This window comes from Eulemur rufifrons, chromosome 16, assembly GCF_041146395.1.
Source record: "Eulemur rufifrons isolate Redbay chromosome 16, OSU_ERuf_1, whole genome shotgun sequence".
NCBI lineage: Eukaryota > Metazoa > Chordata > Mammalia > Primates > Lemuridae > Eulemur > Eulemur rufifrons.
Genome location: NC_090998.1, coordinates 20,085,680 through 20,100,736, shown reverse-complemented (window position 1 = coordinate 20,100,736; position 15,057 = coordinate 20,085,680). Strand labels below are relative to the sequence as shown.

Sequence of the window (15,057 nt, the reverse complement as noted above, 5' to 3'; positions counted from 1 at the left end):
TGTCACCTGACACAGATAACCAATTATCTGAATTGGGTTGTGAGGAACTTGGCTGACCTGGAGGTCCAGATGGGTGCAGTGAAGAAAGTGAACAGTTTCTTGACTATGGAGTCAGAGAACTATGAAGGCACCATGGGTATTGTTCGGAATATTCTTTTTTTTTCACTTAAGTATTTATTTTAAGCAAATATTAGTGTGTGTTAAGCACGTTGTTGGTTTTGCTTTTGCTTTCTACTTCAATATCCAGAGAGTCCCCTGCCATCTTGACTTTTTTAAATTATGAACACCTAAGAGATAGGACTATTTAGGCCTGAAAAGTCTTAGATAGAGCCAGAGTCCAAATAGCTATTATTTAATGATATTTAAAGAGAATTATGAAATATTTGGGCTTTATTACATTAATTGCCAAAGTAAACTATAAACTACTGTATTCTCTTTCTCAAGACCGTATTAATTTTGATGTCAAGAAACTTGGATCTTAAAATACTGACTGAGATTCTCAGCTTTGCTAGAATAAAACTGGCAGGAAATTCAATACTGAGGGTGGAATAATCTTTAGTAAGTGCAAATCTCAAGCTTCCAAGGCATTCCTTCACCTCAGTCATTGAACAGCTATGTAGCTCTTCAAGGATGAAACCCAAATAACTTAGCTAAGACCACCAGACAACCCTTGCCCACCTACCTTGTCTCATTTTTCATCATCTACCTGTACAACTTTTAATCTGGCCACACTAACATGCTATGCTTTTTTTTTTTTCATCTTTGTTCTCCTCTGTATATATATTTGAAATAAATTTCCCCATCTCTCATCCGTTAAGATTCATCTTAGGCACAACCTCCTCCTGGAGCTGTCCTGGAACTCTCAGATGCTTGCAGAACACCGTGGGTTTACTTCCCTTCCCTCTCTGTGTAGCGCTGCAGATGCTGCGCTTCTTGTACACTTCCCCAAAGACACAGCAAGCACCTCCAGCCACGTCTGTCATCTCCATATGCCCAGCACCTCTCACATTTTAAACACCCAAATGTTTGATGAACAAATAAGTCAATTCACAAATGAACTATCTCTATTCACCTTGAGTAGAATTGAGTGGTGGAATACTGAAGAGACATGATGCTGGTGAATATGCCAAAAACAAACCAAAAGAACTATTTTAAGAGTTCTTAATCAAGAGGAATTTACTTTAAATGTGATTTAAATTAAAAAAATAAAACAGTACAGACTTTGGTTCAGTATTACTTTAAATTTAGAAACAAATTGATGTATATATATTTATATAGATATATGTGTATGTGTATGTATAAATATATTTAAGTATTTGTATGTTTCTGTCTATATCCATCTCTAGCTATTATCCATTTATCTGTCTGTCTATTCCCCACCCCTCCCCAGATCCTTCACAAGTTCCAGAACATTGGCCACAGGAAGGGGAGATCAAGATTCATGATCTGTGTGTCAGATATGAAAACAATCTGAAACCTGTTCTTAAACATGTCAAGGCTTACATCAAACCTGGGCAAAAGGTATGGAATTCACTGCCATTTGATTTGTTTTATACATAAAACCTCCAAAGGAGCTCATTCCATGACCATCTAAGCTCTTCGGACATCCCAGCCGAGCAAGTATATTCTCCCTGGGCTCACATAATATTTCCTACCCAGTAGAGGTCAAATTATCTGCATAAAAGAAAAAAGGGAAAGACAGGACCAGAGTATGATATATATTCTCTAAGTCATATTGCCATACATTAGTCTCCCTTAAAGATCAAAAAAGTCAACAATAGGCATGTGGTGGTGGTGTTTTAATTTCTGGCTTCTGGCTTGTGACTCATGGCCATACTAGACATTCCCTAGGGAACCTTTGCATTCATAATAGCTCCACTCCCAAAATGACTTCTTTTAGCTATTGTAAAAAGAATAAGTGTGCAGAAAAAAAATCATCTCTTTCTACTTTTTGTTATAAAACCATCACTTCTAATATAAATGGAATAGTTATTTTTTAGTCCAACAATATACTAAATGTAAAAATTAAGCCATGAAGAAAAAAAAAGCACAACAGCATGGAAATAAAAGAATTAGAATGGAATCATTAAAGATTTGGCAAGAACTTCGTGTTTTTATCTTAATATTGATGCTTCATAAGGGAGCTCTGAGAAGAAAATGATGATTGTGATGTAACCATTTATTAATAAATAGAATTGGAGTTTTATTATAATTTCTTGTTTAAGTGAAAAATACTTTTGCCCATTTTGTGTCCTTTGTCTGAGTCCTCTTCTCTTTGAGTGACAGTGGCTCTTTTAGGTGGGCATATGCGGTCGCACTGGCAGTGGGAAGTCGTCTCTATCTCTGGCTTTCTTCAGAATGGTTGATATATTTGATGGTGAGTTGCTAACTCAATTTTTAATTGGCTATGTGGTGCTTTCCTTTAAAAAAAATCAACTTACCTAATTCTGCAGAAATAAAAAGCAAATATTTATAAGGACTTTGTGTTCTACACATGGTTTGAAGCAGATATCGCAAATAAACAGCTCAGAAGTAAAAACAAGAAAAAAAAAAACCATGGAATTGGGGAAATAAACTAATTAGCCCTACACTCATGTCTAGAGTTTATTGCTAAAGAGTTCTGATAAACCGGTCAAATGAAAACAGGGCCACCCACTTCGAATAGCAGTGGATGGAGGTAGCATTTCAAGAGGAAGGAAAAGAGAGGAAGACTGCTTTGCTTCCCGGAGACTAAAAATATATCACTTTCCATCAAAGGAAAAAATTACAAGAAGATAAGTAATTACAAGAAGATAAGTATGGACTTTTAATTTTGGTGCATAGCTCTTACCATCGTCTTCTTAATAACATGGTCTGATAATGTTAAACATTTTGTGAGGAGGCAACATTTGCTATAAAGTGCTAAGCTCGTGATAACGATATACAAAAATATTTATTCATACACCAAATTATTTATAACATGATACACAAGAGCATAGAAATAATTTAACCTGTTTTAGAAAAAATATGTCAGATTATTTAGTCTATCAAGTAGCCTATAAATAGGCCAGCACATAAACCATCTTGCATGACAGGGAATCTAGCAATGAACTTGACCACTAGTTCAAGGAAGTGTTTAATGTTATCATCTGTGATGATTATGATGATGATTATTGTATTTTGCATATTTATTGTACTTGACAGTTTATATTATTGAATTTAATATACACAACAGCTCTGTGAGATAAACAGGTCAGTTTATGGAAACAAAGTTGAACTATAATAATGGTAATTTGGGGGGGCTTAGATTCAGGAACAGGGTAAGCATCTATCACTGGGTTGGCAGCTTGCTTGTTCCATGGCGAGTCATAATGCACAGATACTTTAAGGACTTTCGGTGGGATTTGCAGTACAAGGCAATTACATGATCCCAAATTACTTGACTGACATTTGTCATTAAAAAACTGTGGTTATGACAGATCATATTAGGTTATTCTGATCCTTATGAATCCAGAAACATGATTTCAGGCCCCCTGTGAACTATTATTCTCTTTTTAATAGCATTAGGCTATTAAGATTTTAGTAGATAATTTATTATTCTTGAAAGGTACAGTTTAAGCTAATTATTCGTAACTGCTCTTGAATCCGCATCTACCCTGTGAAAGGACTGCAGCTGTCCTTCCGAGCCTGGCATACTTACCTCACAGGGAGATACTGTCTTTGCACAAAAGTGATTTGATAAAATGAATCTTTCAGCTCAAGGAAAGAACATCAACATTGTGCAAGTCTCTATAAGTCCACATAGAGTATGGGGAAGTTATTAAAATGTGTTATCTATATCTTAGAATTTACTTTCCTATTTGTAATGCATTGTACTATTCAATCAATACAAGAATGAATGACAGACAAAAATCCTTGTTTCCACGGAGCTTATATTCTAGTTGGGGGCAAGACAATAACAAAGATAAGTAAATATATACAGAATAGCAGATTCTTACAAATCCTGTGAAGAAAAATAAAGCAGGGAAGGAGGATAAAGGAATACTAGAAAGGAGAGGACTCAAGAGGCAAAAAAAAAAAAAAAAGTACTTTTGGTTTGTATGATGATATAAACTAAATAAAAACTAAAAATTCCTTTAGGAGAAATATATAAGAAAGACAGACTATCACCAAACTGTGTTTTTTTCTTACAGACACATAATGACACTTAATACTTAAGAGGAAAGCTTCATCATCTGAATTTCAACCCTAAACTAAAAAAGAACGTTCAGTTTGTAAATAAATATTATTTTGCTCGTGATTTTCCTACGTGCCTGTAAATTTTGTTTTTCCTTAACAGGAAAGATTGTCATTGATGGGATAGACATTTCTAAACTACCACTGCACACACTGCGTTCTAGACTTTCAATCATTCTGCAGGATCCAATCCTATTCAGTGGTTCTATCAGGTAGGTGACATGTTCAACAAAAATATATGTGCCTCAGGATTTACCCTTTGGCTCACAAGAAAGAATTGCTTTTCATATAGTTGTGAAATGACATTATCAAGACACTAAGATCAAATATGGTGTTCAAGGATTTGGGCTGGAAAACCCTAGAGTTGCTAAATTAACCTATAGAAGAAGCCAATCCCTTATGTCTCCAGGAAATCTCTTTCAAATTGATTCTATAAAAGCCACTTTTTCCTCTATACTTGGGAGAGTGTTTCTTGGCAGACATTTCTGAGCTGTTCTACCCTACAGGTAGCCTGTCTGCCTCTTGTGTATCTAGCCTGGCTTCGGCAGATATTCTGACTTTGGCTAAAAGTTTTGCTTATCCCCCTACCTCTCATAACTTTACCTTCAGCCAAAATTGCTTTGAATAAGCTGCTACAGCCTTCTCCATGCCTGGTTTGTGGTTTCACACACACACGCGCGCACACACACACACACACACACACAAACACACAGGAAGATCTACCATCTGCAAGGTGCTTTAAATATATTGTCTGATTAAATTCTCAAAGCATTGGTCTAGGATACATATTATCCTTATTTTATAGAGGAGAGTTTTGAAACTCAAAGAAGCCATAACTTACCCAACTTCATTTGCCTAATAAGTGGTATAACTGCGATTGCATGTGAATTTTGTCTGATTTCAAAGTCCACCCGGGCATCATCCACCAAATCATGTCTCTCATTTCATCCATCTTTTGTTTTCTCTTGCTCTCCTCCTCCGTCCACTTAATTACTAAGAAGTGTTTACTACCCCCTTTTACTAAGTACTCACCTTGAGGAGAAAATGTCTGTAAAATTTCTGAATATTCAGCTGTAAAATTACTTTAATTAAAAGTTCTGGATATATCAAGTTAATTAACAATACCATAGTGAATTTATATCTCCGAGTATATTTATTATGAATACTACTATTGTGGTTGGAACAGCACAGCTTATCTAAAATAGCATCATTTGTTCCCCTATAGATTTATGAGGTTAACATCAGTTCTGCAGGAATATTTTGCTAAACACTATCGAGGTTATACTAAGCATAATATGGAGTAGATGGATCCACACAGCAAAGCTGATCATAACATATTATGAATGTAAACTTACCTAATGATTCATCAGAACCATTTTTGATAGCATTAAGATCATTGAGCCATTCATTCATTCGGTCATCAAGCATGAATTCAGTGCTTGTTCTGACCTGAGCACTGTTCTAGGTGCTGAATAGACAGAAGTAACCAATACAAATAGAACTTACCTTTTAAAGAAAGAAAAGCAATAAGCAAATATACATGATTTTTTCTCTATTTTTATTTATTGACTAATTAACTGATTTTTCCCCTACAGATTTAATTTAGATCCGGAGTGCAAATGCACAGATGACAGACTCTGGGAGGCTCTAGAAATTGCTCAGCTGAAGAACATGGTCAAATCTCTACCAGGAGGTCTAGGTATATTTTCTAAACAGTACATTTATTTTTTTATATATGCAATTAGTTCTACATATCTCTGTCTATATGTAATTCTATAGTCAGATAATTCTAGTGTTAAATCCCCTTATATTTAAAATAATCTCCTACAGGTCATTAGGGTATTTTAAAATCTAATGATTTTGTATGGAGTACAAGAGGATGAACCTTAGAACAAATTCTGTTCTACGTGAACACTCCAACATATTCCAATGAATACATTTATCTTTTCAGTCTTCTCACTATTGGTGGGTACAGGTCGTTTTAATCAGAATGTTTCCTTGTGGTCATTCTTGCTCAGGTGCCCTATACTATCACCTACCTCAGGAAATGGATAACAGGGTGGCAGAGGCTGTTAAGTTTAAGAGTCCTTGGCAGCATTTAGAAGGCAATTTCTCCATGTTAGTGGCCAGTTTCTATGCTGCTTGGAGTGCATATTTCTTTTATTTATATAACACAATTTTCTTCGTGTTTGAAGACACTATTTTGTTTTTCTTGATGCAGTGTCAATTTTAGCCGCTTGTGTAAAGAGCCAACACGTACTCAATCACTGATAAGAGGCAGTACAATTTCTGAAAAATAAACCATGACAGAGTGAAAGAACAACATGATTAATGAAACAATAGATTCCTGTAGTCTTTAACTCATAAAAAGGAACATCTATAGTTTTAGACTTTTGCTTCCTTGAAGCCTGAACGCATTTAAGAAAGCAATAGGAAAGATAATAGTTTATTGATATTCTAAGTTTAATACATAATACACAGTCATCAAATTGATTGTGCTGTTTTTGCATAGAGCTTTTTAAAAATCAACCTATGAAATAAAACCATGTTTATTTGTTAGTTTATTTGGAAAGAAGAACCTATCCTCAAACACTACATTTTATTATTTTAATTAAGTTCCAAAGAGAAGGCATGCCACAAACAAAACTTAAGACAACATGTCTTTAAGGAAAAGTTTATTGATCTTGCCAGTGTCAGATTGTGGGAGTAATTCTAGAACTCTTCATGAACTTTCCCATAATAATTTTTGATGTCTCCTATGGAGAGTCCAGCAGGCCTACTCGGGAAATTGATACATGTTTACAGTACTTTCTCTCTTGGCATTTAGAGACCCTCCCTCCCACCATTAATAGCTGGAAAGACAGGCAATTGCATCTTTATACACCTTTTCACCAACATGAGAGCTGCATACACCTGTTTTGAATTGTGGGCATAGTGTTTGTGGATTATGGTGCAGGGTAAGCAACAGGGGATTGTACTTACACTATGTGACCCACTGAACCTGGGGCTCATTGTCTTTATAAAGATTACATCGATTCCTTAATGGAGACGTGGCTCAGGCCAACTCTAGTGAAGAACTTTCACCATGCCCAGCATCCTCCTTATTTATTATATAAATTAAAATTTAGAGAATAAATACATAGCCTCTAAGCATGAGAAATTATAAGAATTTGATGCAGCAAGAATATAATCAAGAGAAATCTCTCCCAGGAACTTACCAAAAACTGAATTCTAATAAAAAAAGAAATTTTGGAAACAGAATTTGTCTTAAACTCACAATAGTATAGTTTATGAAATGTAGATGGAAACAAAAAAGGAAAGGATACTGAGGACATACCATTCATTTATCCGTACAACGTTTTATTCAGCTACTATGTCCTTTGCCCAAGGAAGGAAAATGTTAGTAGCATTTCTTTCATGAAATCCTTGCTTCTTTCTCTGATTTAGATGCAGTTGTCACTGAAGGTGGAGAGAATTTTAGTGTTGGACAGAGACAGCTGTTTTGCCTTGCTCGAGCCTTTGTTCGCAAGAGCAGCATTCTCATTATGGATGAAGCGACAGCTTCCATTGACATGGCCACGGTGAGTGCATTAGCTCAGCTTTTAGAAATGTGCATGAAAATTACAATTTATTTTTTTCCTGATTGGGTTCTGAATCCTCAGTATTATTGTTTTGAGTGTCTTCTCAGTCATCCCCTGATCAACTGATGATAACACATTGAGAATTGTAATAAATGAGGCACAACACACTTTAAAGGCATTCCTATTACCAATAAACAAAATTAATTTGCTACAACTTTTTGGAAAAAGAAAAAACTGGCCGGGCGCGGTGGCTCACGCCTGTAATCCTAGCACTCTGGGAGGCCGAGGCGGGTGGATTGCTCAAGGTCAGGAGTTCGAGACCAGCCTGAGCAAGAGCGAGACCCCGTCTCTACTAAAAATAGAAAGAAATTATATGGACAACTAAAAATCTATACAGAAAAAATTAGCCGGGCATAGTGGCACATGCCTGTAGTCCCAGCTACTCGGGAGGCTGAGGCAGTAGGATCGCTTAAGCCAAGGAGTCTGAGGTTGCTGTGAGCTAAGCTGACGCCATGGCACTCACTCTAGCCTGGGCAACCAAGTGAGACTCTGTCTCAACAAAAAAAAAAAGAAAAGAAAAAGAAAAAACCACTCACAACCTCATGTTATTTTCCTGCTGCCCTCTTGAGATTGGGTAAAACTACCTAAATAAGTGAAACAGTTTCAGGATTGTTGAGAGCCAATATACATGGAGCTACTAGTTTGACATCCTTTTTTCTATTAAGACTACTCAAAGCACCTATACAAAGTTATCCAGCCTTCTCAAAGTTAACATAATTTAAAGCAATAAAATATTCTTTAATCAGTCATTTCACTAAATAACTACCATCAAAATTAGTATTAATTACTAAGTTTTTATAAGGATAATATTTCCCCAACAGTGAAAAACGAGAGAGAGAGACAGAGAAAATGAATTAAGCAACAGTGAGCCACTTGATTGAAAAAACAAACTACTTCACTTTAAGATTTAGATAATCGATCTTTGCTCTAGGACAGGGGTCCCCAACCCATGGTGAGTTGTTCAATTATTTCACTATACTTTACAATGTAATAATAATAGAAATAAAGTGCACAGTACATGTAATGCTCTTGAATCATCCCGAAACCGTAGCCCCCACCTACCGGTGTGTGGAAAAATTGTCTTTCGTGAAAATGGTCCCTGGTGCCAAAAAGGTTGGGGACCACTGCTCTAGGAGAGAGATGGAATCTTTACCCAGAACATCTTTTAAAATATAATGATACAAGTCGTTTGTGGTGGGAATAAAAACGGTTCCTGCCTAGAATGTTCTTCTATGGGTCAAAGTCCAAATTTTTGGCATGAATTTCAGATTTTCCCTTCTCTGACTCAAAGGTTAACAACCTTTCAGGGTTTTAGTTTTGCATACATACTGTTTGTGGTATAACTCCAGTAAGCAATTTTATGCCCATTTGATTTCATTTTCCCCCTTGGGTTTCCTGGCAATAAATCCGTTGCTCATTCCCAGCTGATCACCAAGTTCTATTTGCATTTTGAAGACATGGACAGAATCCAGTATGCGCCTGCTGCCATCTCCCACGGAAGACTTAGGAGTGAAAGTGCTCCGAAGGGTTTGGGCGTGGTGGGACATTGTTCTTGGGGGCAAAATATTATGGCAAGAGAAAGTCGTCCAGAGAAAATTTACACTCTATTTATTTTTCGGCAGGAAAACATTTTGCAGAAAGTGGTAATGACGGCCTTTGCTGACCGCACCGTTGTGACAATAGCTGTAAGTATAGGAGACACAGTAGATATACTTTTCTCTGGTTTTATTCTAAGATGCTATAATCTTTAAGTTCGAGCAGTTAAAATATACTTGTGTTAAAGTCTGCATTTCTTTGCTAATGTTTCCGTCTGTGCAAAAAGAAGGAAAAATAAAGCTTTATTTTGAAAATGTTGCTCTTTTCCAAACTGTCTGCTCTAGCTGACTCCTGTAACTTACAGTGACTGGACATCTTAAATCTAAGGATTCTGGCAGGTCATGGCCTCTGCTTGTTCACCAGATACGATGGTACTTTATACAGAATAATTCTCTTCATTGAAATCTGAGGGTCTGATGAGCAGTGGAAGAAGCAAAATTCCTAAATTTGATTGCCAATTCTGCTACTATTTATATTTAATTTCTATATTTCTATTCACTTATCTGTTTTGTTTTGTTTTTTAAAAAAAAGCATTGAGATACCTCACAGCAGGAGCAGGTAATTTTTTCTATTTTAGATAGCACCAAATAGAAGAATTGCCTAAATCTTTGTAATTCATGTTATAGCTTACTTAAAATAGGCATGGTTTTCTGTCTTTTCCTCTTTGCAAATGGATGAGTTCTTGCTCACATTTAGGCTTACTGCTTAACAAAAACTTTTTTAATGAGCCACTTGGACATCTTTCCTCCTGCTGATTCTCTTCTCTTCTTTCCATTTTTCTTTCCAGCACCGTGTCTCTTCTATTTTGGATGCAGGCCTTGTTTTAGTCTTTTCTGAGGGTATTTTAGTGGAATGTGATACTGTTCCAAACTTGCTCGCCCACAAGAATGGCCTCTTTTCCACTTTGGTGATGACCAACAAGTAGACCATCCTGATCTACTCTGCCAAGTACCCCATTCTCTGGTAGTTATCTTAGCAGGGTCCCCTCACTAAGGCGAGGCTAACACTGTGATTAAAGGGGAGGGCGGGGGTGAAGGAACAAACTGCAGGGTATTACTACCAAGTCAGCTCAACCAATGCTTCAGTTATGTTCAATACTAAATGAGGCTGATGCATGTGTTTTCAAATGCACACATGCAAGAGAGAGTTTTTATGAAACTCAGGAGTGGGCTTTACCTCCACCTTAACAAAAAATTTCACTGTTCCTTAGGGATGTTTTGTAGGCATCCTTAAAAATATCATACACTCTCCTTACCTGCCCTCAAGGATGCATTGTTTAATTTAAGTAATTACTTAAGTTTAACTGTTGCATACTGGGAGTTGTGTATGGAGTGCTTGCTATGCTTCCATCTTTTGTGGATGATGCCTGAGAGAAATAGAGCCCTTTGCACTGCAGCTCTTTCAAGATGGCAGGAAATAACTTCCCAGCAGGGCCCACTTTCTGCAAGCTGTGCCTAAGTAAAGAAAAACCCAATGTCTCTCATTTTCCCAGTGAACTCTGTGGCTCCTCCACCCTGGAGGAAAGTCACCCGATTAACTCATTTATACTAAGGTGTGAATGATTTAAGGGATGAGAGAATTAGCTAACTTGAAAAACAGTTCTCTAATATTTTTAAGAATATTCTCACTGGAAAAGGTAAGGAGATATTTTGGGAGAGAAAGAACTTCCCATTGCCCCTAACTAAGTAGGGCGGAGAGGGAGAAAGCCTACCCTTGCCTACTCGGAAGACTTATTTTCTTTGCATGAAGCATGGCCTTGTGGAGTGGTCTCATTGAGTCTACAGCTGGAATACTACTTGAGCATAATTTGTATTTTTAACCAAAAAATTATGTTCTCTTACCTGATTTATGTTTTTCTACATTCACTGAATACTTGTCCATAGACTTACGCATCTTTCAGCCATTCTTCATCTCAGGACCACCAGTATGGTCCTACCATGGTGGCCGCAGGATACTTAGAATTGCTCCCCTCTCCCAATATACATAATACTATTGGGGAGGAATTACTGCAGGATTCTTCTGAGGATCAACTCTTCATAACAGGCTCACAGAACACCACCACACTTGTGGTAGACTCCTTGTAGAATGATCCTCACCTCTGATAAGAGTAACTATTTTTCCTTCCCAGCCTAAAAGTTGTTGCATTACTTTGGTTAACTGCCTCTGAAAATTGTGGAATATCTTAAAAAGATAACTTTTTCCAGCTTCTAAAAGAAGTACTCACACAACAGAACAGTCCATGGTATTTACTTATGAAAGCGATTTATTCTTCGTGCTTGATTAGATTAATTTCTCTAGACCCTTTTGAAAATTTCATCAACACAATTACAATTGACACTACACTTTGTCAGAGAAAAAATAATTTGGATTAATGGGATAAATACCAACTATAGTTATTCCTGTTGGCCAAGGTTTTTCAATGTTTTTATTTTTTTCTAGTAAACATTATTTTAGACTATCAAGGCAATGTTTATAATATATATTTATGGATTTAGAGGCCACATTTTTTTTCAGGCATCTATGATATGGTCCTTGAAGAACTAATATTTTTCCAGAGAGATATTAAACAGTTAATTAAGTTTATTTTTTGTCTAAATGCATGGGTGTGAAAATGGCTCTGGTCCATTCTCAAAGATAAACATTATTCTCCAAAGTATTGTTTATTCCTAAAAATGTATATCATTTATTTCCAATACTCAGTGTACTGGAAATGATACATGTCCAATTGGACATGGACATTGGAATGATAGGCTTGTCTATGGCTGTTGGAAACAGTGGCGTATGTTCTAAACTGACATCACTATCACACTATGTATACGTGTTTCTTTTCCCCTCTAGTGGTGAGTCACAACTTTAACTGCTTGCTTTTCTGAAAGCATGAACATTGAAACCACTCCATCTACATGGAACAGGGCAAAACATAGGTCTTTGCCTATGGGGATAGCTTTAGACTGGATTTTGAATTGTTAGGAGAAGGCACTTTGGAAGACTATGTATGAGCTAAATAGATGGTATTTCTAGCTTTAGAGCTCTGGGCGGAGCTCCCATCAGCACAGTAATATCTTGACCTACATGGTCCAGTCTCAGTATGGGAGCCCCTAACCACATGTGGCTACTGAGTACTTGAAATGTGACTAGTCCAAATTAAGAAGTGCTAGAAGTGTGAAATACATACTGGACTTCAAAGACTTCGTACTAATAGAGGAAAATAAAAGATCTCATTAATACTTATTATATTTGTTACATGTCAAAATGATAACCTTTGAATAGATTGGCTTAAAATATCTTAAAAGTGCTTTTACCTATTTATTTCTACTTTTTGAATTACAAGTGGCTCACATTATGTTTCTGTTGGACAGCACTGATAGTACCAAGAGTAAAGGTCAACCACACAGATTTTTCCCTTCTAAATTATGAAAATAAAAAATAATATTACTAGTAATTGATGTTTATTATTTGTTTTTATGTGTCAGACAAGGTACTGATCTTTTTTATGTGGATTGTCTCATTTGAACCTCACCACCATACTCTGAGGCAGATACTATTATTACCATAATTTTACAGATGTGAAACTGGAAAGATACAAACTTAAGTATGCTGCTCAAGATGGCACAACTAACAGGTGGTAGAGCTGAAATATACAAACCCAGCTTAACTTTTAACCGTAACACTAATGATGACAGGTGAACATTCCTCTAAGGTACCAAATGCTCCCTCTGAAACAGTTAGATGGCAGAATGCGAATAGCTCACATTTTGAAGTCAGTATACCTGGTTTTTGTACTGGTTCTGCCACCTATTACCAGTGTGATCTCCTGATTTTGCTTTTTCTCTGTGAGCCTCAGTGGTCTCCCCTGTAAAGTGGAGAGAGATAACACCCACAGCTGAGGAATGTTCTGATGATTCACAAGTATGTATATGAAGCACTTAAGGTCTGGCACATGCTCAATAGGTGGTAGCTTTTATCATTATTAATTACTAACACCAAGGCCTCTCTCCAAAGAGGGCCACGTGGAAAGTGAGAATGAATGAGTGAGTGGCAGTGATCTCCAAAGACTAAGAGACTACATGTCTAACGGCCTGGATAATCCATTCTAATAATGCATGTCACAGTAGACTGCCTCATATTGTCTTCCCAGAATTCAATCACTTGCTAGGGTTCTTCAAATTGTGTACCAGCCCACTGAATTAGCTGACTCCACACAAGAGAGAATAGTTGTTGAGACTAAAGTATAACCCAGGTGGTTCACGATGGCCCCTCTTAGAACTGAATCATTTGACAAACATTCATTAGCCTACTTACACTTAAGATTCCGTGAAAATGATGACACTGATAGACTAGCTACACTCAAGCTGATACAGCCCATATAAAACCCAGCCATGGGCCGGGCGTGGTGGCTCATGCCTGTAATCCTAGCACTCTGGGAGGCTGAGGCGGGAGGGTCGCTTGAGCTCAGGAGTTGGAGACCAGCCTGAGCAAGAGTGAGACCCCGTCTCTACTAAAAATAGAAAGAAATGATCTGGACAGCTAAAAATATATATAGAAAAAGTTAACCGGGCATGGTGGCACATGCCTGTAGTCCCAGCTACTCGGGAGGCTGAGGCAGGAGGATTACTTGAGTCCAGGAGTTTGAGGTTGCTGTGAGCTAGGCTGACACCAGGGCACTCTAGCCCAGGCAACAGAACAAGACTCTGTCTCAAAAAAAAAAAAAAAAAAAAAAAAACAAAACCCAGCCATAGAGGCTGGTATTTAAAAGTAGGTAAATAAACAATAATTTCAATAAGAAGAAAAAGAAGGGCTGTGCTTCCCGCATCTCCTGGCACCCCAAGATAAATAAATGTCCCTGAATAATTTGTGAAATATACATATTCCATTGTTTTGGCTTGTGCCTTGAAATTTGTAACAAACACATGTGTTCTTTTTACTCACAGCATCGGGTTCACACTATTCTGACGGCGGACTTGGTTATTGTGATGAAGCGAGGAAATATTTTAGAATATGACACTCCAGAAAGCCTCTTGGCTCAGGAAGATGGAGTATTCGCCTCTTTCGTTCGTGCAGACATGTGAAGGGGTGTCTTAAAATGATGTATGTGTTTAAAATAATGCAGTTGTAACCTATTTAATGGATCATCAGATTGACCTTCATAAAGTGGCATCTTAAACTTTTAAAGATTTTGCACAAAAAAAGAAGTTGACGTTTCTTTTTCCTGCTTTTTAAACAGTTTTCTGAGATATTACTGCTTAATGTGCTCATTACTGGTGTTTTTATAATGATCAAGCCACTCCTCTTTTAAGGATAACAGGTTGTATTAAAACATGTACGCTACTTTAAGAGGTAAATCAACAGCTTATGTTTTCTCATAACTTTGGTAAATATCTCTCAGGCATAGAAGTTGCAATGAGTAGTCAGTATTATTATCCTCCTATTTGTAAGAATATATTTTCTTTGTTGTTGGAACAGCAGATGTTCCTGGAAGAGAATTTTTATTCTTTTGAAGGGCACGTTTTCTAATGAAACATTCATGTTCATTACCTGTTTTAGGAGAATACTTTTTATATTCATTAACATTAGTAATATTGATGTCTTTAGCAGTCTCTTTTTT

The 15,057-nt window shown here is 36.8% G+C and overlaps 1 protein-coding gene across 1 annotated transcript in view; it reads left to right on the top strand.

Moving 5' to 3' along the window:
- The window catches only part of ABCC9 (ATP binding cassette subfamily C member 9), a 119,401-nt gene extending 104,556 nt beyond the window's left edge, over positions 1 to 14,845 (top strand). Inside the window, exons 32-39 of the mRNA XM_069491280.1 lie at positions 16 to 136; positions 1,391 to 1,521; positions 2,299 to 2,377; positions 4,319 to 4,427; positions 5,811 to 5,914; positions 7,663 to 7,796; positions 9,479 to 9,541; positions 14,384 to 14,845. Of these exons, the coding sequence (XP_069347381.1) occupies positions 16 to 136; positions 1,391 to 1,521; positions 2,299 to 2,377; positions 4,319 to 4,427; positions 5,811 to 5,914; positions 7,663 to 7,796; positions 9,479 to 9,541; positions 14,384 to 14,521 (879 nt within the window). The 3' untranslated portion in view covers positions 14,522 to 14,845. The remainder of the gene's footprint in view (positions 1 to 15; positions 137 to 1,390; positions 1,522 to 2,298; positions 2,378 to 4,318; positions 4,428 to 5,810; positions 5,915 to 7,662; positions 7,797 to 9,478; positions 9,542 to 14,383) is intronic.
- The last annotated feature ends 212 nt before the right edge of the window (positions 14,846 to 15,057 follow it).